Source organism: Lepidochelys olivacea (assembly GCF_965140295.1).
Source record: "Lepidochelys olivacea isolate rLepOli2 genome assembly, chromosome: 6".
NCBI lineage: Eukaryota > Metazoa > Chordata > Testudines > Cheloniidae > Lepidochelys > Lepidochelys olivacea.
Window position 1 is genome coordinate 17,089,591 of NC_140416.1, and position 25,230 is coordinate 17,114,820.

Genomic DNA, 25,230 nt, shown 5'->3' on the forward strand with positions numbered 1-25,230 from the left:
GTGGTGGTTATTTCAGAAATAAGTATCTATTAAATCCCATTGAAAAGTTAAATGTAAATGATTTAACTTTGATTTATTTTGAATTAAGTGGAAAAAATTTGCATACAGCAAACATCCTTAATATGTGACGGCTAAGAACTAACATGGTTGCAGAGTGGACTTTAGACATATTCTAAAATAATAATTTGTCCACAAATCTTGTGGAACCAGTTGTGAAAGTTACATAAATATACATTCTTATATACGTAAACCCCAATTTTATTAGTCACACCTACATGAGTAATCCATTGTAAAACTGAGGTTTCTTAAAAACAAATTTAAATTTTTATTATGAATTTCAAGTAGAGGACCAGATACAAATTTCAGGTAACACTGGTATTTGGAGTTTGGAAAATCAGGCTTTGCTTTTATGTTGTCACTTGTTAATTTGATATCTCTGAGGCAAATATTGCTGAAATGTGTACTGATAATGATTTTACGAGCACATATCCATGGTTTTAGGTACCCTTGACAGTATTTTAAAAATCAAATTACACCATCCATTCTGCGTAACCTTACTAACCAACAATAGCTAGGGAAAACAATCTCCCCTTTGCATCTTCACTTTCACCCTTCCTGACGACTCATCACCCTCCTAATTATCCCCTTTAGATGGGCCTTTTGCACGTCTGAAATGTTAACAGATTTGGGTTACTTTATTCTGGGTGAAATGGTACAAGTTCCAAGGTCAAGGAGAACATCCTACCAGCAATCCCCTTTCTTGCGGATCTTGGAGTACTGTTATAATAACCTTTTAAATTCTGGTATGCCACTATAAAAAGCATGCTTCCAAACTTAGCCCCAGCCTCTTTTTCTGAATGGTTTTGAGAGGTTTTTGTGAAGCACACTGCAATAATCTAATCTCTAGGCAAGGAAGGTATGTGAGACTGTTTGCAAGGTCTGCATCTGAAAGAAACATCAGTTTTCTGGCCATATTTAAATAATAGGAGATCACCTAAACCAAATTCTAGGTCAGCCCAGGATTAGAGAAATCTCACGTTTTATCTGGTCTTTTGCCCTGTCCAAGAAAGATAGCATCCTAATTGTTTCATGGCCCCTTGCCACAGAGACCAAAGGAGATCAAATAAAACGAAAGAATGAGAACCTACATCATGCACTCACAGGGTAGAGATCACACTCGTGGTCCTCACTTCTTCCCCTCTCCCATTGTACTTCCAATCAACAAAACAGGCTGCTGGAATCCCTGGTGATAGCAGAGTGGTCTCTCTTAAAGGGACTTACTCTAGCTGGTGTCCCAGCTGATTGAGGGCATCCAAGCCAGAGCTGCACTAGTACAGTGCCTTGCACTTCTTGTTGCTGCTGGTATCCTTGGTGGAGTTGCCCTTTTAAAGGGAGGATACTGTAAGATTGAATAGTTTTCTATTTAAGTAACCCTGGTGTTTTTGCTTTTTGCAGGTAGTGGTGCTTCAGGATTTGAGGGCCAAAGTCGCTACGTGCCTTCCTCTGGAATGTCTGCCAAGGAGCTGTGTGAAAATGATGACCTAGCAACTAGTTTGGTTCTTGATCCCTATTTAGGTTTTCAGACACACAAAATGAATACTAGGTAACTTCGTTTGCCTTTATTTACCTAGCAGAGAAATAATCATCTTAGTGATGTAGACAGTAAAGGGTAAATGAGGAGTTTCTTGCATATCTGTAGAAATTTACAAAATGGTAATATCTGTTTTTATATTCTTGTTCTCTTGGGTATCTTTAGCCTTCAGAGTGGTGCTGCTCTGGTAAATGGGACTCGGAGCATGGTAGCAACATGTAGCTGCACCACTGTAGTTGGTATTTCCATTAAACCCTGTTGTCAAGTTCCATTATTGAGCAGGAACTTAATAGAAAGTTTCTTAATCTAGGTAACAGTTACGTTAATCAGTTCAGAAGGGGTTATATTAACCTTTTGAAATAATGTTTGGTGGTAAAAGTAAAACTTTTGTTACTTCAGGTGTTGGACTTCAATCTCTGATTTATTAATAGGCTTGGTGTAACCATTTAAATGTTACACTAAGGCCAACAATCTCAAACAAGTGTGTGCAAAATCCCACTAGAGGGATGCAATTCAGATTGTCTGTACGCATGCCTATATACATGTGCACACTGGGGACTTGCGCACCCAAGTCAGATGTATACATTTGTACTTGGACACACACCTTCCTGAAAACTTGAACCTAAAATTGGTGTGGATCAGTGTCTGGTTTTTGAGAGTTTGTTCCTATTTTTCAGAAATACTACAGATTATATACAGTCTGTAACATCCTGTTCAATTGTTGCCTGTGTATGGATTTTTATTGCAGTAGTTTAATTCTATATGCTTACCAAAAATACATATAATTGTGGGAGGAACTGTCTCTTATTTTGTGTTCGGCCTTGTATAAACACAGTGGGGCCTTGATCTCAGTTGGAGCCTTATTACAAATAAAAAATAATCAGATTATTCAGCCAGTTCATGCTAGTATTTCCTTGAATAAATTTTTGTTTTGATTTATTGAAGATCCAAAATATTTAACTACTATGTTAGAATAATTTTTATTTAAACATGACTGTTTATATACAATCCCATTACTAGATCGTTGCTGTATTTTACTAGGTCAAATAGGTCTTGGATGTAGAAAAACAGGTTGACCAATATGAATGCTAAATTAATTCATGTCATGCAATAAAAATAATTCACTAGTAAGGTCTTACACATTAGGGTTACATTGGTGCAGTGGAGTGTTAACAAACTCTTGAAATCTGCAGGCCCATTCTAAAAAGCTGCATTTTCAGAACTCCGCATCCATCCTTCTGCCCTTCATTTAAGGAATGCTTTCATTCTTCAGGTGTACTTCAGGGTATTGGTTAGACTAGCATCTTGAGTCCACAATAAAACTGCCTATTTAGGTAAGTATTCTTAGGGTCCTTGTTACCGCAGTATTTGAGCATCTGCTGTAGTTGGCCCAGCTGATTACAGATGCTCCTGCAATTAAAGGAGCCCTCTTTCTATTGCATGGGAAGTCAGATGAAGGAGATGGGTGTATACATGATTCTGTAGCTTCCTGTCAGGGCAATGATCGTGCAGAGAAATTATTTCTCCTTTCTTCATTTTATGATTGACATGCCGACTTCATAAATGTGTAATGTTTTCTGGTTATAAGACTATGATGAGCAAACTACATTTCTTCAGTTTTTTTGTTTGTTTTAAGATGTTACTATTTCAAACAAATGGTGGTGAAACAAAAGACTTATCACCATGAATTTCTTCCTTTCTCAGATGTGTAAAACAGTTACAGGCAGTGTGCAATTAGACTTCAAGGGTAATAGTTATTAAATTTGAAGCAGTGTGGGAAACATTTTAGTGAAGCTTAAAGCTTCCATTTGAAACACATTTTCTCAATTTTGCTGAGATTGTCTTATTGCAATGAATTAAAAATGAAGGCATCAGCTTAGTTCTTATTTAGCTCCTCTTGGTCACATCTGGTTATTGTCAGGGCAGGACAGCTTGGTTTTTGTTGCTTTTATCTAGTAAGGTGTGTTTCTTGTTTTGCATTGTCTTATGAGGTAAAAAACTTAAGATGCAGAATGACTAGATAATTGTTCAGGGAATAAGAAACACTAGTACCAGGACATACCATGATAGTAGAAATTAAATTAGTTTCACAACTCTTAATTTTGGAACATCTTCAACTTCAGTGTTAAGAGGTCTTGGAAACATTACACCTTGTATATTGAAGTGTGTCTAAAAACAAAATATCCAGTCACGGTAGAAAATGCACTTTTTTTCCTTTACACCTTCAGGCAAGTTGAGAGGAGGCTGCTATTCAAATGGTTACGTCACGAATATTCTACAGTAATCTTGAAGATGTTTGTATCTGTTGATTTGCATATGGTTACAAGGTTTGTATTTATGTAAACAGTCCAGCACAAGGCTGATTAAAGGTCTACTTTCACTTACATGTCTGGAAGCCAAGATCCTATTTTCTGCTGCAATTGGATAAATATACAAATATCTTGTCTTAGACCCACAGAGAAAATTTGTATATGATTCAGCAGTTAAAGGTTCTTTAAGGATTTGTTATTTGCACAGAAATCATTGGGCAGGGCAAGACAAGACATCTTTAAAATTCTTCGTAAAACATTTAAATTAACTTTTTCCCTTTCCTCTTTTTGCCCTCCCCCACCCCCAGTTGACTGATCTGCTGCTGTCAAATAGAAAATAAGTGTGGTGAATTGTGTATTATAGGTTGCTGGTGGTTTTATTATTTTTCTCTGAAACATTAGTGAAAGAATATGAAGTCTGAAATAATATGCCTGGATTTAGTTAGAAACTTTAATGCAGTATTCTCATGACCATGCCTCCTCAGAGCCCCACATGCCATGTGAATCACCAAATCCTTTTGAATAGTAATTGGTTGGTATTTTGAAGAGGAAATATTGTAAGATAAAGGGGTGCTCTGATAAGCATGCCACCAGACTCCTAGAATTTGGAGAAATCACCTATACTGGGATCACAAGAAGAATAGAAGCAGGTCATCTATGGCAAGATGGATCCATCTGACTAAAGCACCAGAAGTCAGTGAACTTTGAATACTCCAGTAGATGGGATATTGGAGACTCAAATTATCATAGTACCAAGCTCCTACTACTTCACCTTCAGGGTCTATCAGAATGGTTCAGGTGAGATTTTCTCTGTACCTCCGCATTCCCCGGAGCTTTGCAAATAGGTCCTTGATGCTATGAAAGCCATGTTTCTGGAGCAAACCAGTGTCATTTTCAAATCCATTGGATCACAGTTCTTACTGAATCTAATTTTGGTGATTTGAATTTCTTGAAACCAAGAAAAACAGGTTTTTTCACTTTCTACTGCAACACTATCTCAAAGGGAGCCTAGTTTTTTTTACTGGAGCATCTGTGGAGCATTAAATGTCATCTTAGGCAACTTCAGAGTTTAAATCTCACCTAGGTTTTTCTCCATATGGGTATTGTGCATCTTAGGGCTTTTAGGCCGTTGATCCTCTGCCTCCTGAGTTAGTGATTTTCTCCAGGGAGTGATGATGAAACAGGTCATTTTCTTTGCAGAAGGCAGTCTTCTCTGGGTTCCCTTACCGTAGCCCCCACAATTAGTAGTTCTGCTTGATGATGTCGGACACTTCTAAAAGAGGAACTGGAAGGCCAGTCCTGAGAGGTTTACCTTTCTACTGCATCCTCTGATGAGGCTCTTATCCACTTCCCCCTTTCCTCTGAAGGGCCTGGTGTTACTGAGGACTTGATGGACTGATAACTCTGGAGATCCATTTAGTGACTTTTCCCAGAAATAACACATTATTTTGACATCTTGAATCTCCAAGAGAAAGTAGTCCTCTCTATCAATTAAAGTCTGCTGGAACTGGCTGAAGAGGTCTGCAACCAGTCTTTCTTGGCTGCCTTGGTTTCTAGGAAATCATGTTCTTTGGACCAAGAGCTAGGGAGGAATTTGAGCTAATCTCTCAATATTCTTCCACATGCTCACTTGTGGTTTTGCTGCAAATGATAAATCGCAAGCTGGGAAAATGGCATATACCCTGGGAAACAAAACATCCAGAAGTTAGGTATGTCTAATAGGTTATTTCTCTGCAGTCCTGATGCTCAAGGCCTCTCACGTAGGGGCATGACAGCCTGGCAGCAAGTCCTCATTATAGTTTAGGATGGCATTTTAGGCCCAGTTTATTCTAATGGACAAGAAAAAGAGTTCCTCAAGGTCTTTGAGGACCAATAAGTATATGTAGGCATTTGCTGAGAGTCCCTTTTGACATATCCAGTGAAGCTGTCTGCTTTTGGCCAAACTAGTCTTTCTTGCAGGAGACTTTTCTGGCTCTGGAATTTTGAACTTTTGCAACAGGCTTAAGGCAAAATAATGGATTCACTCTTCTAAGGGACTGATGTGGCCTTAAAGAAACTAAAGACCACCAGACCCACAGCCAGGTTTCTAAATTTGGGTCACTTGGCTCCTAAAAGGTGCTTTCTGGTTTCAAATGTTGCAGTTTTGAGAGTTCTCTTCTGGAGCTGCCTGGCACAGGGCCCAGACAGTCTTGGAAGCTTTTCCTCCTCCAATGGGAATGGAAAGACTTTCTCCTCTACTGCTGCAGCAGTATGCAGTGCATCTCAGCAGTATCTGAGGGTGCGACTCATAACCAGTTGTAAGACTTAGATTTTTTTTCACCCTTTCCCCTCTTATTTGGTAACTGTCCCTTTTTTTCTGGGGTAGGCAAGCCATTTCTTCAGACTGAATCTTACACACAGTCAAACAGGGATGCACCTTTAGTTTGAAACCATGCCAAGCTCTGTCCTGTACCCTTTTTAGGCATCTTTCTCAAAAACTGATGGAAGAAGTAGTGTTGACTCTCTCTTGAAAATAGATGTGGTGCCAAAACCTTTCTCCTGATATTTTTCACTTTCTGAAAGGCTCAGTAGCCTGTACCTGTTCTGGCCACTTGCAGATTGAATAATACCTAAGGAAATCCAAATTCTGCATGGTTTTGTTAGGGAGATAATTCCTACTATCAACTCTCAGGACTAGTTCAGGATCCTGGGCTTTCAAGATTCTTGTTTGTCTGTCTCAATAAGGAAGACATAAGAAGTACTTTAGGTTCATGGCAGGCAACAAGCACTAATAGTATAAGGTGTTGTGCTTTGGGCTGGCAGCAGCTCCTTGTATATTCACCAAGTGTTTGGTGGTGGTTGTAGCTGATCTGCTTTGTTGAGACCTGCAGATGTATTTATATCTTGTCTGGCTCATAGGAGCTCAGTTGTACAGCAGGGTAGTTCCTATCATGGGGCGGGTGGGGAGCTTGCTTTCTCTCTCTATCTGAAAGTAAATAAATCTTGGTCTAAAACTTAGGCTCTAAGCTTTTGTAGGGGATACAGTAGATTCTGCAAGGGCTCTAGCTTGATTATCTCAGAATATCTGAGACCTGATCTAGGCAGTAGACCCAGCTAAATCCAGCCCAGAACAGTCAATGGGATTTTTATTTGCAAGTGTCCAGCCTGATGATCACCTGCACATTGTCACTTCTTTTGAGTTGGTGCAGATGTGATCCTTGCTAGGGTGATGGAATCTGTACAGAACAAGTGTTCTCAGCTTCACATGCTGATATCCTCCCCCCTCAGCAGACTCTTGAGGGGGCACACTGCTAGAGTGTCTTGAAGGGGTTGCCCTTCTCTTAGCCTGCTGTTGAGATAACTGTAGCCTTCAATCTGAGCTGTACTCTTCTGAACTAGAAAGGGTAGTGCTGTGTCACCTGAGTCAGGAAGCAATCCGTCTATGAGAGTGTTGCATCTGAAACAAAGGGGGACACTCTGCTCTGCATCTGCCTGGCACAAACAACATCTCACTTGACCATCTGAGTTGGTATCGTAAAGATCTGCATAAGAGATCACTCAGATTCTGCTCTGGTCATCTGATAGTTGCCAAGTGGTCGTCCAGATATGGGCTTCCTTGTGTTATGCCAAGACAAGCTACCTGAGATCACAATGCATATCAGATGTTTTGCATTTTGTAGTAAGAAAGAAGGCTCCTCTACTCCTTTTTCGTTTTTTCCTTTTCCCCAAAATACTGGGGAAGGTTCAACAGGATCGGTGATCTCAGGCTTCGTTCCTAGAGCTGCTGGCCCTGTCATCTAGTCACTTTTCTCCAGAGTCAAGTTGTTTTTTTTTCCCTAGCTGAATGGTAGGGTAGCTCACCCAGACCTCAAGTTTCACTTGGCAATATTGCTGATGGGTTTCTAGATCAAGATGTCTTCTGCGTGATTGAGAAATCCAAGGTTACCCTACTGGAGTCCAAAAAACCATATGGTAGGAAGTGTTATGCTGCAAATTAGCTAGTTTAGGAGGTTTGTTGTCCGGGTCCAGTTATATTGGGCTTTCTCTTTGCTATAAAGGCTATCCTTCACTATTTTTAGCTATGGCTAAGGTCTGCTTATGGTCCATGGTATTCTGTGAAACACTTTTTAAAGGGTCTTACAAACTAGTAGCCTCCCATCATGAAACCTAACTGATATGGGAGACTTGACTTGGGTGTTAATCAAACCTATAGAAAGACCCATTCATCCTTTGGATTCTTGCTCACTATACCACCTTTCGCTGAAGGTGTCACTTCCAGTGGCTTCTTTGTTGGCCATGAGCACCAGGAAGTTACAAGTCTTTGCAGTCAACCCACCTTGTACAGCATTCAACAGACAAGGCAGTTTTTAAGTCTCATCCCAAATTTTCACATTAATGGGATTAGACTGTCTTCTCAGTCTGTTGGTATTGCTGCCCGTCTTTCCCAATGTTCCATAGTGTTCCTGGGGAGGTGAGTCACATCCTGGATGCTGAGAGCTGTCATCTACTACTTAGGCAGAACTAAGGTATTTAGAAACGGAAACAATTTTTGCCTGTTGGAGAAAAAGCTAGAGGACAGGTTTTCTAAATGGATAAGACTGCATTTAGTAACGTTATGAACTAGCTCATGCTCATTGCATCTGAAGATCTGGATTTACGGGGCTAGGTAGCTGGCTTTCCAAATGGTATAGCTCCACAGCGAGCCCTTATCTGAAATCTTTAGGGCTGTTATGTGGACTTCACCTCACACCCACACATTCTCTCATCACTGCATAAAGAGCACGTCCTGATTTCAGGAGAGCAGTGCTTCAGTAATTGTTTTAACTTTGCAGAACACCTCAGCCCCCACCTCTTCAAGGAATTCACTGCTTGTTAATGTTTCATACAGCAGGGTTCTATGGAGATAGCACCATGGAGGAGCAAAGTAGATGAGCTACCAGCAGTAAATCTTGTTCTACAAATTCATTTACTCCACAGAGTCACACTGAATCTCCCCTCTGCTTCAAAGCCGAACTCTAAATAAGGCTTCTAGAAGTAGAGGAATTCCAGGAACCATTAGAGGACTGGCATATTTATACCCTTGACTAGTGAAACCTAGAATGTGACGGAATTTGCACACATGCTCAAACTGTGAAGTCTTGCTAAATATGATTGTATGGTCATGTAATTAAGCACACGTTTCCTAAGTTGTGGCTCTGTGGAGGTAATGCATTGGAGAACATGTGTTTGCAATTGGTAAGTAGCCCCTTTATAGAACAATTTACTGTTTCATGTCAAAGTTTATCTACATTCTTGAGACCCAGATTCCTAGAACTATCTAGATACTGAAAGTGAACTTTGTCTCATTTTGAAAAACCACTGTGGTCTAAAATCTGTGCATTGTCCAATTTTTTGATTCTTTGGGTTTATCTTGCTAACCATAAGTTCCATGACTTCTTCATTATTGGTTTTCTTCTGCAAGACGACATGGCTGTTTTGGATTTAGCTAATTTGCTGCTGTCTAAGGTATTGGGTACATTGGGTAAAATATGTTTCCCCAGGCTGCCACAACATTCAATTGAATTTCAGTGGAGTATAGCAATTTCAACAGAACCTCCACACAGTAGCTGGACTGGAGTGCTAACAGTAGAGTGAAATGATAAATTGTATTTATGAAGAGATGGATGATAGGAGGGAAAGAGAAATAACATCTGAATATCTTAGCCAAAACAGGGAAATATTTACTTGCTGCCCTGATCAATGAAATGATGTGGCGGAGGATTTTTTTTCTGCTTAAATTTTAGACACACTTAAAGATTGGACATATCAGTCTGACTTTTAATTTTGCAATAAGTTTCTTGAACTGAAACTGACTAAATTATTGGGGTACTTCCCCTTTGCTATTGATTGAGAATATAGTTTTTGTTTTGGCATACAGGATAAGAAGCCGTCTTTTCTTAATGACAGCATTGAAGATTAAGTGCACAATAGACTTGATTTAAAAAAAACAACAAAGTAGTACCACTAGCTTTTGCAAATTATAAAGTTTACAAATTTTGTCTGTGTGAAGACCATGCATTATATTACTTTTATTTCGTATGTATTTTAAAAGTAAATTAAATAGCATTTCCTGTTTGGTTATAAGTGGAACTGAATTTTTTGTATTCATTGTGCGGCATTGTCTTCAATGCTCGAGAACCTTACACTGTTTGTCCTTATATTCATGCTATAGTGCTACTGATGTAATATAAGACTTTGTTTTCACGTCCACCAAAGCAAACTATCTTCTGAATAAAGTGCCTGTCATTCAAGCAAAGACCATTGGGATACAATTTTTGGTAACCTCCAACATGTCTTTCTCTCCGTTTTCCCTAGTCTAAGTTTAAGAAGCAGCTGTAGCATTTTATAACTTCTTCATTCACTGGTGCAGCATGTCAGATAGGTGCATTATATGGAGCACCATTCTATATCTCTTGCAGAATCATTTTACCCTTTTTGTTCAAACTCACTGCTCTCAGTGACTGAATTAATCAAGGTACAGTACTCCTGAACTTACCAGAACCTCTCCTTTAACTTCCTTTATAGGCAAGCATCTCACTGACCCTTGGCTTTATACCTTGGACTTTCAAGATTCTTTAAGTAACCCCGAGGTAAGAGAAACTTCAGAGAGAGAGAGAGCGCTTTGGTTCTCTGTAGCTGTTCTCTTGACAGCCTTGCTTAATAGGGCCTTCTCAGTTATAAGGGCCAAACTGGGACAAGATGATCATCTAGCCAGATCTCCTATTACAACAGCCTCAGCTATTGTGGGATCTCATTGATGAGAAAAAAGTACTTACTATACAGGGTAATTTGAAATATTACTATTCTCCAGCTCATCAGAAGAAGGGAAATGACTTTCTTTAAAGATGCTATCAATGCAGAATTTTCATTCTTAGCTCTCTTGGTTCCAGCATGAGTCATGCAGGAATCTCCTTAGCTCATGAGATTTTTGGCCCTTTGAGGCAGTTGTAGGTTGTCTGAAGGGGACTGTCTTAATCAGCAGGCTTCAACATCATGTGCATTAGAGGACCCGAACATTCCATTTTGGTTTTTTTTCCCTCTCCCCGATTAAAGCTGGCAAAGGAGCTTATTGCAGGAGCTGCCCGAAAGTTCTGACCAGCACAGCTCTGGTCCACACTGCAGCCTCTATTTAGAAGCTGGGTATCTTTTTCTGTTTTCTAGCTTTGAGCTAGTCACTTACTCTTTGGGTCAGTAAAGTTTTTTCTCCTTTAGCTCATGTTTTTATGTATGTTCACTTATGATTTTCTTTTTAGGTTCTTTTAAATTCAGATTGAGGCATTATTGGGGAACTCTCAATCGGCTATTTCCAGTGGATGAAATCTGGGTTCTAGCAGAAAGTGCCATTGACAGAGAAAGAGACAACACCTGAGGTGCGGAGTTCAGGCTCTTACTTATGCTGTCTGGGCTACTGGCAGAAAGTGCTGGTTAAAAACTGTCACGTGACCCAGTGCTAAGTCAAAACACTACTGGTGAAGACCCTTGGTTCCTCTCAAGTATGACATTCTCAGGCTGTTCTAAGGAGGACTATGCCTCTAGGATTCCTTGGCATCTTTGAAGCGGCAGTACCTTGAGGCAAATCAGCGCCTTAGGGTATGTGTGGAAGGACATCTCTGAGTGTGTTGGTGCCTTTCATCAGCACTTCGGAGTCCAGGACTCGTGGCAATTTTCTCAACTCCTAGATGATGCTGTTTACATCACCAGGTTCCAACAGTACCTACGCAATTGATCTGTGAACATTCTTGGGCCACAGGCTTTTATAGAATGTGTTTAGAAATTCCATCATGTTGGCACCATTGGAGCCTGTGCCACATGCCATAATGTTATGCATTATATGCAGTGCTGTTGTAGTCGTGTTGGTTTTTGCCTCTGACTGGAGTGGTGTTACTAGGTCACTTCACCTTGAATGGTCCCTTGACATATATGTTAACTGTGCTAAACAATCTTTCACCTTGTATTTATCTGTGACTCTCTGAGTATATTTCCCAGACCTGAAGAAGAGCTCTGTAAAAGCTTGTCTCTGTCACCAACAGAAGTTGATCCAATAAAAGATATTCTCTCACCCAGTTTATCTCTCTAATATCATGGATTCATATTGCTAGATCCAGAATCCCTTAGAGTATCCGTGGGGATCGTGACTGTGCACTGTTTACTATCATCTGAGTCTTGTCACCATCCTGAAAAGAAGCCTCCTTGATTCTCCGTGTGCTTCAGGAGTCCCTGGATACTACTTTTGAACTGGCAAATCTTTCAGAGTTTACCCAAATGTACAGGTTCTGTGCATTATGGTTTTACAAGCGTGCAGTACCTCAAAAGCCCTACTTTAATTTTCAGATTTTGGAGACTGTATGCACAGCATGACATTTCTCTGATCTCTTTCCATGTTTCAGACTTCCTGGGTTTTGGTTTGGTTGGTTGGTTTTGTTTTTTGTACTCTTTTTGGGAGGCTCTGAGTTTCAAGACCTTTGGATTCTCTAATGCATCCCTATTTAATTGAACGCTTTTTACAGACCTACTGCTACTAGCCCCTCGGAAATTTCCTTGGCATATAAAAATCCCAGGTTCTTGCTTCAGTAGAACACTGTCTCTCTCTGCTGCTTATGATCACAGAGAAGATATGGGCATTTCACTAAAATATGAATACTTGTCAGCACCCTAGATGAGGGGTCAATAAGGCTTAGTCTGCCTGTGGAGTCAGGATGTCATGGGGAATTTCAGATCTGTGGGGCCCTTTTGGACTATAAAACATACTTGTTCTCTCTCTTGTTCCCATGGTTCTTGGAAGCTTGAGGTCTTTGTTTCCCTTTTCTGAATCTGGACCCAATATTTGGTGTCCGTGTCTGCTATCTTTCCGTCCTTTCCTTGAGATCAGGTTAGAATAAGCTTTCTTGCTTTGGGTAGCAAGTATCAGAGTTCTGCTCTCTGTGCACTACCAAGATAGTGTCTTATAAGACTCTCAGCACATACAGTTCTGGTCTCATTGGGTGGCATTATAGTATTCAAAATCCAAACCCATCCCAGGAGGAAACAGATGCATCAAAGCCAAGTGATATGCATACTCACTGACAGTTAATTACATTCAAGATACAGTTTCAAGTATGTGTCATGTCCCCAAGCAGGTCTCCCTACTTCCATCATCTCAGAAGGAGGCTACAAAGAGATGTCAGATATCTATGGTGACTTTTTTAGTTGCACATAGACTCCTTTTTTAAATAGCTCACTTGTTGGAATATAATTTCCTATACTCCATCCTAGTTTAATTTGGCAATGTATGTTTGTCAGCCTATTATGAGACAATGATCTTATCTTGACCCTTCACATTCAGCATTAAAAGGCACCCTTTTATATTTCAGACAGAACTGTTGAAGGCTTCTTTGATTTAACGCTGTATTTGTGAGCTAAGATGCCTTGTGTACAAGATCACTTTCCACATGGGACTGCCTTCAGCTCCTAGAGTTAGTATGCTTCATACACTAGGGACTGATTCACCTTATAGCAGACTTTACAGTAAAAGGTGCTGCTATGGACTCATCCAACATTTCCTAGCCCAGATGGGTTGTGTTTTATTTTTGTGAGACTTCCCGTGGGGGGAGGGGGTGTTTGTGTGTGTTTTGTTTAACTTTTCCCCAACACCTGCATGCCCATTGCAGACAAGTGGCCCTTCTCCAAGCCCTTAACTTAAAGACCCTCTGGGTGTTCTTGGAGCAGATGAAAAGCCTTGGAAATGCAATTAGTTTTCTGGTTTTTACACCCCACCCCCCCCCAAGCTCCTCGGTAATGCTGTCGCTGGAGCACCATGTTAAAAGACTGCCTGCCTGGGAAGCTGTCTTGTGTCTTGAAGACAGTATTTCAATTGATTTCAGTCCTAAACAGGACACTTCCCATTGCCTGCTATAGGAAGATTTTCAGTCTTGGGCATAGGATCATGTGGTTGCTTTACATATATCCACACATTTTCAAGTATTTTTGATCTTGAGGATGAAAGTACAACTTTAGTCTGTTTTTTGTAGTATGAAGAGCCTAAATTCTTTGCTTATGGGGCTTGCCTTTTTTTTTTAATATGTCCCCAATTCCACAGTGAAGTCTGAATTGCTGTCTTTTTTTATAGTCACATTCTCGCTTACTTAATGGACTTTTCCTTGTTCGTTTTGCCTATTTACTATAGTATTTAATTATTTCACGAGTATTGGGACTTCCCTCAAACTGCTTACTCTCCAAAAGCGAAAATCTTACATTGATAGTATCTTTAGAGAAGGGAAAATTATGTTGCTTCTCTGAAGATATTATGCTAGGTTCTTACTCACCTAGCCACCCACTTCCCCTCTGAATTTGAGTTTTTAAATATTGAGGTGATGTCTTGTGCATTTGCCATATGAACAGTCTTTCCTCCATTTCCTATCTGGTTGACTCCTTTGGTGGTATTTCATATATATTCATTTTTAAAAAAGCATATGAGTAAATGAATTGTTTTGCCTGTATCAATTTGAAATTTAGGGGACTACTTGCTTCCTTCTCTTAAAAGGAACTGGCTGGAATGTTGTGGAGTCTCCAGGGCATCAAAGCATAATCAGTAGGACAGTGTCCTTGAACTGGTTTATAAGTGCCTAAGAGGACCAAAAATCTTAAGAACTGGGGGATTTCCCCTCATAACTCATGCTGGAGACCCAAGACTGAGACTCCCACATGATGATATCTTCATAGAAACAGAATTTTAAGATAAGTACTCATGATTTTCCCTTCTATCTGTAATCCTCAATTCTTCAGATGCCTCTTTGTGAGGGGAACTATGTTTGTGGTTTAAATAACCATAAAAGTGCTAAAGCCATTTAGTCAGCTCAAAAATAAAAGTTGAGGACTAATTGAGGGGGAAAACCAGATAAGATATTGCCATATCCATTGCAACTAAAGGTGTATGCAAACTGTTGGTGTACAGTGTTTCATGTAGTGTGGTTGCTAGATGTGCTTCACAGTTTTGGCCAAGTAAGCATAGCTCACTGCTTACTGAGGAAATTGATCAGACAATGGAAAGAAGCAGAAAGCAAGCAAGAAGTCCTACTCTAACATTGGAGGCTGTTTCAATTTAGGATCCTCCATTTTGAATGGTTTGATGCTTGTATCTGTGAGAAGGCTCAGTTAAGTATGGTTATTAAATCCAGGTGTAGTCCCTTTTTTGCATCTTGGGAGTACTGCAAGGAATTATCCTTTTAACATCTTCTGTGTGAGATGTATATTGAGGGAGAATTCCCTAGTGTACAAAATGGGCAAAAGCATATCCTCAGTAGTCTGATTACATGGTTCTTCTAAGTTGCGGTCTCTCTTTAGAGCTTGTTCAAAAGACAGCTTCTTGGGGATATTCCCTGTATGAGAGGTCCATTTCCAGATTTTTGGCACAATAAACCAAAAATGCCATAATTTGACTTTTTGGGGCGGGGGGAGGAGAGCATCTGTATTTACCTAAATCTTGCCACCTTATCAGACTTCATCCCAGCCATTACAAAGCTAGTCAGTCTGATCTGTCTCCTCTTACAAAAGGTCATTTGCCAAGTTCTCTGCTCAGTGAGATTCCCTTGGGCTTTAGATCTTTTGGATACTACAAAAAGATCAGTAAAGAATGGCTGAGCCATTATGTTTCAAGAGAGCACAAAATGGAGACCCAGTGAAAAGCACACTAATATAAAAGAACCATGAGGGTTTGGTGGTTTCCAGTGCCAGCGGAAGTGCCATTACTAACATGAAGCCTTCCTCTTCTGCCTCCCACTTTTATCAAGGACACAAGAGTGGTGTGTTGTGTTTTTTCTGGAGGCAGAAAGTGATTAAAGCTATCGCTTGTTTGATTTGATTTCTTTTATTAATTGTACCATCGAGGATAGCATCTTGATGTCTTCTGTTCTGAGGCAAGTTGCAAACGGGAATTAAAGCATACTTGGAGAATGCATGATTGGCAGCATTTTGTTTGTTTGTTTGTTTTTTTACACAAATGAAGATGTGCAAATAATTCAGTGACCCACCTCAAAGAATTAATGGGATGTGATAGTCTCACCTAGCCTTGTTGATGTTTTAACCCAAATTAGCTCCAAGAGTTTTCTCAGAGCATATTTTTTCTCGTTTGACGTGAAATATGCTGTTTGAGTGGTAACTAAACCAAAATTAGTATAGTAGGTCCCTATTGAAGATTCTGAAACGGCTGTGAGCCTCAAATAAGATGTCTGTGTCCTCTAGTTGGCCTGTAGGGAAAGTCCTCTGCCCCGTAAGAGTATGGTTCAGTCAACAGTTGTTAATAGGTCACTTATGCCACAGAGATGTCTTATATAAACAAATGGGTGTTTAGAAGCAAAAACACCTGCAAAAGATTTTTTTTTTTTTCTTGTGGCCTGTGTGGGAACAGTCCACTGACATACACCAGGTACTCAAAAATTTGGGCTGCATGGCATATTGGTTGTCAGAAATCACTTATGGAGACTGCATGAACTTTGATGTTTTCTACTTGCTACTAAAGATAACATTTGCATTGCTTGGATATTTACAGTTTAGCGTCCCAGCCTCCTGTTGCCAATACAGAGGAAAATGTCTTTTCTATCACCAGGAATTTCTCTTTGGTGTATACCTTTCTTTCTTTTAATCCTCAATATTTAGGGGGAAAGCTATCCTAGTTTCCTGTTTTTAACATTGGTTTTCAGATTCAGTGTTTTAGTGATATGGCTAATCAGTTTCCTTTATTCCCTTTCTTTGGAAAGACTTTTTCTGTCAGGGTGGACACGCCATAGCTTAGGTCAAAGTAAAATCTTGAAAATCATTGGAGTGGGATACTTTTTTTAATAGGTACTTTTTATATAATATATACTTTTTTAATAGGTGCTTTTTTATTTTTATTTATATATATATATATATATATATATAGCGCACCTGTGAGATTTGTTCTTCATGTGGGTTCAAGTGTAGTCATAAAGCCATAGAAATGTGCATTATTGCTTTCTAAAAGAAGGGACGGATAAAGGGCTGGATACCATTACGTACAGAGTTCACCACTTAGTAGCAAAATAAGGTGTAGGATTTGTAGTGGGCTTTATAGAGTGAATATACTACATATTTTTCTTTAGGCAACAGTTAACACTAAGTTTGAGTTAAGGCAGACTCCATCCTAAAATGAAGTATTGAAGTAATTGTGTTCTTCCATTTGTGCCTTTAGAATAACTGATTGTATTTCTTGTGTTAACTTCAGTTCACATCTAATTACTCTTAGTGGTAGATCTGAAGATGGAGAAAGAGGGATGAAATTATACAATAACAAACCAAAATCCTTGGTAGTTCTCCTGATGTTAGTATTATGGGGGAAAGGGTTATGGTGGTTGGTTGGCTTTGTTGGATTTTTTTGCATTTGTATTGTTTGGTAGCAAGGGAAGGATACGAAAGCATTAAAATAATATTTCTTGTTTGGTCACTGCTCCCTGAATGACTGATGGTAACCTATCTTTTTTTCATTACAGGATCTAAATTTCCTCAGCCAGATCTACTGTATAGTTAGGAAACTATAATTTTCTCCAGATTAAACATTCATTAAAGTTCCTATTAAGTTGCTTCAGAGCTCTGGGAATGAGGGACCTAACCATGACTACATGATATGTAGCCCCCTTGATGCTAAGAGTTGAATAATCCTAGTGCAAAATTTCTTACCAGCAATGGAATGATATATGTGAAAGGATTAAATAAGGATAAACAACAGTTGATTTAGAGTGGTTTTATTTTTATTTCAGGTTTCGACCTATAAAAGGAAGGCAGGAAGAGTTGAAAGAGGTGATTGAACGTTTTAAGAAAGATGAGCACTTAGAAAAAGCCTTCAGGTCCTTGACGGCAGGTGACTGGGCCCGGCACTATTTTCTTAACAAGAACAAAATGCAGGAAAGGTTGTTCAAGGAACATGTAGGTTTATTTATAATTGTTTTCAGATTACTAATATGTATTTCACATGTTTTTGTAGCCTTTTAAGGAGTATTTTGAATATTACTCAAGTGAGAAAACAGAAGAAGTAAAAAAAATAAAGCCACTGTGTAGCCTTGCTTTTCTACCCATTTCCATCTTTAGCTTTTAAAACCAAAACTTCAAAAAAGTAAAATTATCTAACGGACTTGCCCAGAAATAAAAGTACATATGAATTTCCTTTTGCTGCCATCATGCATAAGCAGACATACCACTCTAGATGTCAGGCTTTTCCTGCTGTGTAGGGTCTCCTTTTGTAATTGGTTCTGTCAAAGGCCGTCATTTTGGTTTTTTCCCCCATTCATGTCCGACATTCCTGCTCCTAATGGAGGACTGTCAAGGGAGAGAAAATGCTTCCAACGTGGTTGTACATGACTCTTTCCATTGGGCAAGTTCTTAGATTGCCCCTCTTACCTATTCATGAATTGATAGTGGGTTCTTCTTGGTTTTAAAGTTTTTGTTTGTTTGTTTTGTGTTTTCCTGTTCTGAGACAGATTGTGTTAGCACAGTTTTTGTTTGGCAGCCTCCTGCTTCAAGTGCTACTCAAACATATCAGCTCATATTCTTTCAGACTTCCCGCTCCCAATCGCCTCAAGCCTCTGCTGGTGAAGATCAATTTCCCAGCACTTCAGCTTAGTTGAGTGATGATGGAATAATACAGCCATTGCCCTGCCTTCCCTACGATCAGGTTGGGCATAGCTGATCAGATTCCAAAGATGCGAGAACGGTGCTTCCCTCTCCTCCCCTTGCCTAGGCAGATAGAGAATCAGTGACTGGTCCTCACTCTGAAGAGGTATTTCAGGAAGTTAAAGCCCCCTGGTCCCATGGCCATAGGTCTTGTCATTCCTTTTCTGGAGGCCTGGAGTTTTATCCTAAAGGTCTATAATTGGTTAGACAAGACCATTTTGGGAGTTCCTGGTGTTGCTCCCTTCCTCACATTCTCTGGAGGATTTCCACGTGTATCCTCTTGCAAAGCAAATTGCAGAATACAAAGGGGTAGGGCAAACAATTGAATGTCTTTCTTGGAAAAAGAAGCCATTGCTGCCTCTGGAGAAATCTAAGATTTTCCAGATCTCATTGGGACCGATGTTGAAGCACTGACTAAACTAGATTAGGGAGACTAAGGAACCCAAGGAGGAGAAAGCTCTGACCAGAGAGCGGGAAATATTTTTGAGTTAAAACCAAAAAGATGGAATTGTTTTCTGTCCTCAAAATCTGGCAAAAATAGTAAAGCACGGAAGGAGCCATATTACAAATTCTCCTTTCCCAGAGTGTCTGACAAGCTATACAAGCTTCCTTTGGATAAAACTGACAAATAGAACATCTCCCATAGAACTGACCCAGGAGTCAAAAAAAATCTAGTAGCTAGTCTTCTCTTCCTCTTGTGGGTAGTATCTCTATCTGGCCTGTTGACTGAAAAGCTAGACTCTACCTTAAAGAAACAATGAGGCTGTTCTCAAAGGCTAAACATAGCTTTCTGTTCCTCTTAAGAAGTTTTGACTCCCATAAGAAGTTCCTAATAAAAAATTGAACTTTATCCTCCCAATTTGTCTTTGTTGCAGCCTGAGGTACCCCTATATATTTAAGACACTAAAGTGTGTGGAGGGTATTGATGTGTATCTACAAATCTTTCAAACTTGGGTGGATTAAATACATCTCTCTATGGTAATATGTGCAATTAAAATCCGTAATCCAGAACGTCCACAAACAAAAGGCAACAAATACTGTAAAGGGACATTTCTGACTCGTAAGATACAGAAGTTTTCATTACTTTTTTTGCATGCATTTAATACAGCAGTACTCTGTCTTCTTTGTCATTCCCATTCAGGTATTTATTTATTTACGAATGTTTGCAACTGACAGCGGATTTGAGATCTTGCCTTGCAATCGGTATTCTTCAGAGCAAAATGGAGCCAAAATTGTTGCAACAAAAGAGTGGTAAGCATTGTAACTGTAAATTAAGTCATTGTTTATATCCACATTTTTAAAATAAATGTAAAACCTGTGTAAATGCAATAAAAGAGTTGGAGTTAAAACTACAGCCAGTAAATGTGGAAATTTAAGTTCGCAATTTTTCAGAGCTTGCAGATTCTTTAAGCCAATCACCACGCAATAAATTAATCACATACTTATAATGCATCAAAGTGTGAACTTTGTAGATTTAATGTTTTGTGTTGCCACATGTTCTATACACAATTTTGGAATAATCCTATCCTGTCAAAATTAATTAATTAATTTAAAAAAAAAAACAAGCATTAGTCCTCAGTGAGGAACATGCCCATGTCAAGATTCAGACATAGCCAGATTTGTTGTAGCTGTGTCAGAAAAAAGAGTTAACATTTTTTACAGTTGGAAAAATGGGCTTCTCCTTCAGGAATGCCTTCTGCATATTCCAGTTTGTGAGACAAACATGCCATGTGTATGCAGACTCTCCTTTTGGAAGATATTTTTGATTATTTAGCTGGGTAGTCTGGTTTTTTGTTGTTGTGTTTTTTTTTTTTGTTTTTTTTTAATTAAAAGTTGTTTTAGCACCTCTGCCATTGCAGGTATCGTCCAGACCTGCAAAAGCAGGAGGACTACCTCAAACACCTGTTACAGTGGGAGAAGCTCTTCGGACCCAACACTGGTACAGGGTATTCAGCACTGTCTACGTTGAGTGGCTACTCAGATTCAGAGATCTTGTTTCCAGAGTGGCTCTGTGCCTGGCATATGTGGATTTAAATTTCCCAGATTCATTTGAGTGAACAGAATCTGGTTGAAGAGCATCTGGAACTGTCCACTCCAAAGAACAGCTTGCCAGTAGAGACTCTGTGCCCAACAGTGGGGTGTCAAAGTCCCTGGTTTCTGTCTAGGTTGGTAGAGTTCATTGCCATGGAGTATGTCCAGTATGTCTACATTAAGAAGCCTCTAATAACTGAAGACTGGCAGAATGGCTGTGTATTGTGCATAAGGGTATCAGGATTTTCCATATCTACTGGTTTTATAGATGAGTGCTAGGGGTCTGACACCATCATCTTCAAGGTCCTGGTCAACTGAGTCTTTTTCCAGAGCTCTAGCACTGGCAATTTCAAGAAGCATCTTGACTCTAAAGACCCTCTCACCATAGAGGGCAGACGTAACATCTGAATCCCTGTCTCACATGAGTCGGAGAGCTTCTCTCTACTGAGTCCTGTTAAGCAGGCATGAGACTCCAATTCAGGATCCAGCAAGATACATTCTCTCTCCAGAGGGAAAAGTGGAAGAATCAAGAGAGACAGAGTGCCAGTAAGGTTCCTCACTCCACTTAATATCAGCAAAGTTGGGGAGGATAGGGCACCAACTTTCAGTCTGTCTGCCATTAACTTTTCAGTGCAGAATAGGCAGGCAAGCATAGATGAAGCCTTAGTATTGCTCTCGCCCGTACTGAGGACTGTGTATGCTTCAGCATCAACCTTTTGCTGTTGCCTTCGCTAACATTGGGAAGAGCGCGGAAACAGTGCCAGTTGTGATTATGTTAAAATCCATTGACCTGAGCAAGGATCCTTCCCCTGTAACGCTGCTGCAGGCCTTGGCCCCAGAACTTTTCTCCAGTACCCTGACGCTGTCCCCACTTCTGTCACTCCAGTTTTCTGTTTGTAAATCATAAGCACATACAACATTTTATATGTCTCAAATGAATATAAAATATTTTATATCTACATAATTTATGTATTTTAAGTGCCATTATCACTTAGACTTAGCATTTGTTTTAAGCATCTGAGTAATCCATCCCTATTCAGCAAAGATAAACACCTCTTTAAAAATGTTTAGGAATGCAACCTTTTAGATGTGAACAGAAATGCTTTTCAATTAAATACAGACAATAGTTTAAGATCCACATTTGCTGACAGATTGCATGAATAAATATAAAAATTACAAATATATTAACATAAGATTTTTTTTTCTAATTTAACTGCTAGAACTTGAGTTCAAGTATCAGATTTTCTTGTGTTAATTGACACTACTAATGTGTAAAGCAGTGTAAAGAATTAACTCTTGCAGGGGACACACAGATCCCTGAACTAAAGTCTTAACAGAAAAAAAAAAAAAGTTTTTTAGTGTTATCTGTGTATTCTGCTAGTTGTTTAAGACCTTAAGCAGTTTTAAAAGCATTTTCTATCTTTCAGAACTATTTTTTGGTGAAGAAAGATTTTGGAATGTTTTTGTTACTTGTTTTGTAATTGTTAGAACTTCTATCTTTAATTTTTTAACACTTAGGAAACGAAATGACAAAATAGAATTACTGGTGGGTTGTATTGCTGAGCTATCAGAAATAGAAGAGAACATGCTGCTCAGACACGGAGAGAATGACTTCAGTGTCATGTATTCCACACGGAAAAACTGTGCTCAGCTATGGCTTGGTCCTGCTGCGTTTATCAACCATGGTAAGCAACAAGGATAGAAAGTATAAGACTACAAAAGGTACTCCATTTAAATGTTCCTGTGTGTAAGCTATGCCATGCAGCCTCAAAGTGGAAATGCTGCTTGGATTCACTCTGAATTATGGATCTGAAATATAGTTAACATAATCTGGAATACTTTATTAGTTTAAGGCCTAAATCCTGGTCAGCTGCTGAGCTGTGCACTGGGAAATTAATTGGAAGCTATGGAAAGGGTTCTTTTTCCTTCCTCCCATCCGCTTCTCCCCAGCATACATGCAGGGGAATGGCTGCTGAATCTGCATAACAGCAGATCTCAACCCTCCCCAAATCCCTACTGCATGGCAGTGTTCAGAGAATCTCCTCAGAGTTGGGCACAGGAATGTAAGGGATGTGTATTTCCTAGCGGAGTTTTTTTTTTCAATCTCCCTAACATAAAGAGCTTAGGAACGAAACTGTATTAAAGCTGTTTAAGATGTCCGCTTGTATATAAATCATTCTTGTTGAATAACATATCCTCAAGTATTTAGTTGAGATTCTAGCAGATGTTGAAGTCAGAGCAAAACCTTACTTTAGATATCTATAACTATTCATGTTTCAGGTCTTATCAACAGTTAATTGACTTTATCTTTTGGACCTTTTTCAGATTGCAGACCTAACTGTAAGGTAAGCATGAAACTTAAAAAAAAAAAAAAAAAAAAAAAAAAAAACCACCAAATCCCGCCCAAAGCATGTCCCTTAAATATGCGTTTACTTGTTTTGTATTCAGACACCCAAATTAACCTTAATGGTTATCTGTTTTCTCTTAGTTTGTATCAACTGGTCGAGATACAGCATGTGTGAAAGCTCTAAGGGATATTGAACCTGGTGAAGAAATTTCTTGTTACTATGGGGATGGTTTTTTTGGAGAAAATAATGAATACTGCGAATGTTACACCTGTGAAAGGTATGTGTTGACAACATAAACAATAAGCTATAAGAAGGTATGTGGACCTATTGGATGCCCACATAACATGCGTGTTGTGAAGCTGAAGGGCAAGTGCTATTCATGAGTTGTAGGTGTATAATATAATCATGTTTTGTTCTTAAAATGTTTGTTTTTAATTGTCAAATTTTATGACTATATTTACCAAAATTTATTCATAGCTCAGTTCCTCTCAGTTTCTCCCCCTCCCCAAAAAATAGAACTGTGCAGACTTCAAAAATTTATTGGATACTAAAATGTGCCTGTGTTGGACAGAAAAACAGCATTAGCAACCTCCTAGCCATCTAATATTATGAGAATTCTCACAATTCTGCTGTGAACTAATGTCCTCATTTTCAGGGTTATCACTGAAAATGGGGGACAACCCTGTAAGACCGTTTCACTCAGTTTTTGTTGCTCAAACGTCCTGCTTTTTGGTGAGAATGGGAGTAGTACCTCTTACAGTCTGTATAGTTGATAGAATTTGTGTATTTTAAACATAGACATCTGATTTGGTGTTACTGCTGTTTACACCAGCTCGTTTCATAGTAACAGAGGCAAGTTGGCTGCATTTTTATTTTTTTTATCCAGACTGTCCCTACTGAACTTCTTACTGCATCCATCTAGAGAATTTCAAGAGCTCTCCCTTTTGTCTTCATTCTGTCTTCTACCCTAACGAAATTTCCATTTTAAAAAAAAAAAAAAGAAAAATCTGGACATAGGAGAGACCGCTCCAGTACCATCCTGGGAACTTTATCTAGATTGATTTATTTTGGTTTTTGGGGGGTTGGGGGAAGCATGGCCGGGGCATGTATCTGTATTGCAGCTGGGGAGTTGAATGGCACTGTGTGTAGACATAACTGCACTAGCTGTATTCTAGGTCACTAAAAATAGAAGTGAGGATGCCATGGCACAGGCTGCAGGAGCTCATCTGACACCCGTCTTCCCCTCCCCCCTCACATGCTCACTTACGAAGCTGGTGGTGATTCCACGCCTCTGCAGTCTCTGTTTTTAGTGAGCTAGTTAGAGTGCAGCTAGCGCAAGTACGTCTGCACAAGTTGCCTTTCAAACAGTGGCTGCCATGTTGACACATCCTTTTAAGAGCCTTTTTGGATAGACTATTGGAAAAACTATACTGATCTTGTAAGCTATACACATTTGTGTGTGTGCATGTCTATATGTATACACGAACATACATGCACACTCCATGTGTATACAGGAGAGCGCACCCTCATATGGGGGTGTGCATGTGTCTATGTGTAAAAATTGTATATATGAATGAGAAAGATACTCTGTTCCTTGATGCTCATAATGATTTGAGGGACTCCAGGGAATACTGGTTACCTGCACTGTCTGAATCTTTACCTCTTTACTATTACTATGCAATCTATTGATTATAATCTTCTAGTTTTTTGGAAATGGTAAGTATCCAAGTTTAAATTATTAAATGTTTGGAAGGTCTGGTGGAATTTAGTTTCCTTTTCACCTTTTTGCTAAAAAGCTATTGAATTGGTTTTGACATGTAAACCAAGATGCTGGAAAGTGCATAGAAATTTAGAGCTGGATTGTCTCTAATTCTTATTCAGATGCACTCTGCCCTTGCTCTCCTGTTTAGCCTGGTATTGGCTGCTCAGGTTGCTGCTCTGGTCATAGTGGCTTCTTCCTTTGTTTCCGCATGTGATCAAATGAGTGGAGAATGGGAAGAAGCTCCGCTCAGAATCCTTCATGCTGGCCAGAGTAGATAACCAGGGAAGTGGAGTCTGTAAGTGGTGCTCTTACAAGTGCAGAGCAAAAGAAAAATCGTATCTTTCTCAAGCACAGTTCCATCAGGTGGCAGAGCAGCTGACCCGTCCTTCTGCGTGAAGCCTAATAGCTCAGTCAGTCTCTCTGATTTGCAGAATTTAATAGGACACTTAATATTCGCTATCAAAGTAGCACCAGTTAATTTAACTAAAAAGCACTGGGTTGGCCTAGTGTTTA

General features: G+C 39.4%; 1 protein-coding gene across 3 annotated transcripts in view; it reads left to right on the forward strand.

Moving 5' to 3' along the window:
* The window catches only part of KMT5B (lysine methyltransferase 5B), a 51,381-nt gene that overhangs the window by 17,296 nt on the left and 8,855 nt on the right, over positions 1-25,230 (forward strand). For 2 of the 3 annotated variants that reach the window (XM_084632533.1, XM_084632534.1), the window contains exons 3-8: positions 1,456-1,603; positions 17,667-17,832; positions 19,718-19,827; positions 22,126-22,292; positions 22,933-22,952; positions 23,096-23,232. In XM_084632533.1, the coding sequence (XP_084488659.1) occupies positions 1,456-1,603; positions 17,667-17,832; positions 19,718-19,827; positions 22,126-22,292; positions 22,933-22,952; positions 23,096-23,232 (748 nt within the window). Of the gene's footprint in view, positions 1-1,455; positions 1,604-17,666; positions 17,833-19,717; positions 19,828-20,111; positions 20,742-22,125; positions 22,293-22,932; positions 22,953-23,095; positions 23,233-25,230 lie in introns of those variants that run through there. The other variant, XM_084632535.1, reaches the window with a different exon arrangement.